This window comes from Liolophura sinensis, chromosome 7, assembly GCF_032854445.1.
Source record: "Liolophura sinensis isolate JHLJ2023 chromosome 7, CUHK_Ljap_v2, whole genome shotgun sequence".
In the NCBI taxonomy this organism is placed as follows: domain Eukaryota; kingdom Metazoa; phylum Mollusca; class Polyplacophora; order Chitonida; family Chitonidae; genus Liolophura; species Liolophura sinensis.
The window spans coordinates 39450385-39455787 of NC_088301.1; the positions used below are offsets into that span (position 1 = coordinate 39450385).

Sequence of the window (5403 nt, forward strand, 5' to 3'; positions counted from 1 at the left end):
TCTCTGTAACATGAACAAAGTGTATTGATGAAATCGTCAGTTCACACATTTTCCGTCACTATGTTCATAATGTACACATTTTCAACTTCAGTTTTTTCATGACGGTTGCAAGTAGAATGGCCCTTCAGGTGTTATAATCCTGTGACCAATCCGAAGCCAGTGAAACTAGGTCAATGTTTAAATTAGATCGAATTTGACAAGAATAGCTATGAAGTCGTTGGCTGACGAGTTGATGTCTGTCTGAGTGACTATGCACGCTTTCTGTGTGTCAAATGAGCATCGGGCTTGACGCATTCAGGGAGAGATACTGGAATACCAGTACTGATTTATTAACCGTTGCAGATAGCAAGCTAAGACAAGATATCGAGGCGAGCAGTAGTTCTGCAGGCGTAACTTATGCAGGTTGCTGACCTTATCGATGGGGATTTTCGGATGGAGATGAAATAAAGAAGTACGAATGTCTTAACTGGGTACTTTTCGCATTGATGAATTTAATGATTACAAGTTTTAAGACTTTCCGAAAATGGGATTCGATGTCGATAGATTCGCAAATCGTGTGACAGACGACAAAAAGTGTTCGTTATGCCAAGGGGTGTTGGAGCATCCGGTGAGAACAACCTGCTGTCATGTTTTCTGCTGGGATTGCATATTCCCCTGGGTGAAACGTCATGGGAAGTGCCCAAAAAACTGCCGTGCCTTAAAGACAGCAGACTTGGACCAGTTTGTCTTGTTACCCTTAAAGCGGGAAATATCCAAGATGTTCGTGCGGTGCGATTTTGTGGATAGGGGCTGTGAAGCAGTTGTTAGGCTGTCCGACTTGGCATGTCACACTCAGAGTTGTCCAAAACGTCCGGTTCAGTGTAGAAACGCCGGCTGTGGGTTTACGATTGATCGCGCGGACCTTCAAACTCACGAGCGAAAAGAGTGTGACTTCCGGCCAGTTGGCGCCTGCATCAAAGGATGTGAGCTTGTGCTGCTTAAAAAGTCTGCCACGAACCACGACTGCATGAAAGCGTTAAGAAAACTTGTTAGAGAACAGGAGGTAAAAATTGAGACTATGGAAGCTGACATGGCCACCCTCATATCTAAATACCATCGACGTGAAAAAATACTCCTGTCCCAAATTGTGGAACTGAAAATTCAAAATCGATTGCCAAAATATTTAAGTATTACAAAAAATAATTCGCATTCGAGGAATTACCCAGCTGGAGAGATGACAACTGCCCGAAAAGGTCCTCATTTTTTAAAGGTAAGATTGTACCGATAAATGAGTTATCCGACTCGTTTCCATATCGTTAAAAACAGTTGTCCCTTGTTGATGTGCATTCTGTGAATGTGTTGGTTAAAGAATGCAGCCCGAGATTTTCGTATCTGTTTCACGTACTCGCTTCTTTCAAGGAAAATATATATATATAATTTATAAAGTTACCATTCATGTTGTCATCATGTCATATCGCTCCACTAGCTACATGCTGTGTGATGAGTGCACTTCTCCGGCCAAGTCTAACACCTCGAACATCCTACACTTCATCTATGTTCTTGTGAAGAATAACTTTAGTGTATTAATGTATAGTTAATTTGTCGACACCGTATATACAGCCAAATAACACATTTTCCCCACATTTTATCCGGGGAACCCTTTTGAATGTAATCATTAAATGAAGAAGTATATTGTGAAGATAAATATATTATCAAATTTAATTGCTGGTCTTAATACACGGAAGAAAAAATAGATCAAAATAGCCATGTTTTCAAAATGACACTTGCTTATTAGTGATAATGTAATGCATAATTAATAATAGCTTTAAGTGCTCATGAATATTAAACTGTCATGTTGAATAGGTGCCGCACACATTTCGTTTGTGCACGCTGTGCATATGGTATATCAATGTGATTGTTCACTAGACATGTTGTGTCCAGGATAAGCTTTGGCGTTCTAATCAGCTTAGGTGTCATCTGAATGCAGTTTAATAACACAGCCGTTATATGATTCATCGGTTTATTGTTCAAACCTGTCAATAGAAAATGCGCGCCAAGCTCTGTCTTTGACTTAAATAATTGGTTTCGTCATTCACATGCACTTGTCTCTTTGAAGACGGGGAGCCTGTTTCGTCTGTTTCAGGCCTTCGTTATTTCTAAATTACCATCAAAATCGTAGTAAATGAACCGTTCTTAAGTAGATTTAGCGCGTGAATTTACATTTATAACTACGACGGTTTAAGATATGAGCGTCAAAAAAGCAAGAGTAATATCCTGCATTTACTCTAATTGTATGAAAAGAAAAAATTCAAGAAATGAAATACAGAGTATATATTATTCTCCCTCTCTCACGAGCTAAACATTTCATAAGTTTGTTAATGGCTTGCACATCTGCCATAATACATTAATTAACCTATCGAAATATCACAGTATAGATCCTATACATCATATACATCAAGGTCAGATCCATTGCCTTAGATAATAGTGCGATGGCTTTTACGCTGATGAACAAAGACCAGACCTTCCAATTAGACGCGAAACCTTTGACCTTCTAAATCTGTTTTTGTTACCACTATCATCCTACCAAGGCCATCATCTTCCACCTAACAGTACACCAGATCTGAGATAACATGACTTCATGTAAACTGATCGGGATGAATCCTATTACCATAATCAACACCGCTACACGCTTAGCAGTACATTGCACGTGCATGTTGATAGAGAAGCTGCTTTGACCACCCACCTATGTCGCGGGGGTTTGGGTGTCTTTTTCGTTATCAAAAACATATGTGTCTCCGCCTCGCCACTATGTCTGACACCATGACACAAAATGCGCCGATGCATATTTATGCAAACGCGTATGCATAAATTAAGATACAATCAATTTTATTTCGCCTGTCATATTAATGCTAATTAATATGACAGGACAAAAGGTGTCTTAAGGCTCGTAGGCAATTATTAGTGTGGTCTGGTACATTGTATTGTCGACCTATACAGTTCAGCTATAGTATAAATTTGAAATATAAGTTATTATCAGCCAACACAAATACTGTATTTTACTAGCTATGGTTAACAATATATACCTGTTCACCTGTCCAGGTGTTTTTTTATTGGTCTGTATTTGTGATTATTGACCAATACATAGTCGGAAGCTTAAACCTCGGCGTCTTTCGTTATTTCAATTCCCGTTACTATTTTGTTTGTGGCTTCAAGTTGAACTGTTGGGCCGAAAAGTACGCCATATGACGTCGTATCTCACCTTACTGAGTTCATCTTTGCTGAACGTGAACAAAAATTTGGACTGTAGTTTGGGCTCCATGGTATAGTCACGTATATATATATATATATACAGCTTTCATCGGATGAACATAATTTGCGCCGCCTTATTTCGGCAAAATATAATTGCCTCATTAATAACTCCAAATGATAAGTGTAACGTGCACTAGCACAGACAGAGAAACTCAGTTAACAAAATTAATTATTTCAAAACAATTGTGCCCATGTCCAATCTAACAGACAAAATGCACAAATAAATGCAATACAGGATTACCATGGCTATAAGATTTGTTCAGTCACGATGTGTTCTTGCGCTGATTGTATTAATTACTTTTCCTTAATTAGCCAAATACTTAATTAACTCGGGTGTCACAGGTAGAGAGTTATGTATGTATTTAGAAAAAAGGTCAGCGAAGTTGGGCGAACCTGGTGTGCAGGGTCAGTACGTGTATAGCTGGAATGGATATTGCACCACAAGCACACATATAAACACTATCTTGCCTATATATATATATATATATATATATATATATATATATATATATAATGTTAGCTTTTGAAAGAGCCAAGGTTTGTTCTCATTGTTCTCATTGAATGCTTTTTGTTTTGAATCTATATATACAGTCTTCGTTGGGTCTTTGCTTATCGGTGGTTTTGTCATGAACCAGTCTGTTGGCCTATTTGATTCTCCAAGCAATGCTCCTCTCCATATATCGTATGTTTACGACGTCAGAAAACAGCGGAAATGTGTTTGTCGAATATATTAATATTAGAACTGCAGTAAACGGTTGAAACATTTTTGCAACTAAACGTACCGCTCTCAAACCTCTGACATACATCCGAATCCTCCTCTCAATCAACTTCACCCAACAGGACCTGCGAAATCACACCTCAGCTGTTTCTTCATGAATCCCCCCGTTTTGGCGCGAACCCTTAACGAGCACGGCTGCCCTGAATGGCTTGTGACTCATTGATTTTGCTCATAGGAATCGCTATCAACTTGACAAACCTTTCAGACAAGGTCCAATTGATAACGGAATGCGACTAGTTGATGTCATGGTGAAGATTGCATGCATTCTTCTACCAATATAATACATCGCTGGTTGGGCCACGAGAACCCGATACTTGTGTTCACTGTTGCAGTTACTGAATAGCTATCCTATTGGCCAGGGCCTTGCAATGCTTATAGCAGAAACAAAACTGTTCAGATTGTGCACATTGACTGTTCCGTTTTGGCATAGTTAGAGATTCTACAATATGTTATTAGCGTCGTATTATTAAAGTTTATTCCAACGGGTTGTTGTAATGCTACTGTGTAGCAGTCGACACATAACGATGTTGTTCGCTGTTTTTTTGTTCTTTTTTGTAAAAACATCTCTTTTTACGCTGAAGTCTAGCACGTGCTACCGAATCCAGAGCACGTATATAGTACACGGCGAACCCTTTGGCCTTTCATTTTACTAGTACAGCCTTCCCATTTATTGCCTCGGGGAGCCCGTACAAGTCAATGACCAAAGACAATCCTTAAAATTTTCGTATGAAGCTGTTAAAATCAATGGGAGCCTAATTTGTCGATGTCTTCACAGCCAGATGTCAAACATCAATTAAAGAAGAAGATTGATGAGCCCTGCGTACTAATTGTCAGCACTGAATCAATGAGTCGGTCCTGAATGACCAAACCAGGAATTCGATAAATGTAGAAAGGATAGGCGATGGATTACTTCAATTTATAGTCTATACAAGAAAGCAAGCGGGGGAGTTAATACGAAACTGTATACATCTGTGTATACATACATCACCAACGATCTTCATCACCAACGACACGTTAATAATTTACTCTTAAGAACAAAACTGATACGAGAGCAGTTTGATAGCTAGAATTAGATTCATCATTGTACCTTCCGCAAAGAATAAGACCTTGCTACGAAACAATATAATTAAAAGTTTGAATAAGATTATCTAACAAAGAATAACAAGAAATATAAATTTATTGAAAGTTTACAGTTCTGATCTTGGTTCGGTTTTATCGTCGGCCTGCTATTTAGAAACGTACTATGCCAGTATATACTTGTGAAACTTTAAGCATCATACATTGTTGGTTTGACCTAGTATATACTGGTAACTGCGTTGCTCACTATGATTTACAAT

General features: G+C 38.6%; 1 protein-coding gene across 1 annotated transcript; it reads left to right on the forward strand.

Moving 5' to 3' along the window:
• The first annotated feature begins 523 nt into the window (after positions 1-523).
• On the forward strand, positions 524-4863 carry LOC135470909 (E3 ubiquitin-protein ligase PDZRN3-B-like). The gene is made up of 2 exons (XM_064749958.1): positions 524-1152; positions 4773-4863. The coding sequence occupies exons 1-2, from the start codon at positions 524-526 to the stop codon at positions 4861-4863; spliced, it is 720 nt and encodes a 239-aa protein (XP_064606028.1).
• The last annotated feature ends 540 nt before the right edge of the window (positions 4864-5403 follow it).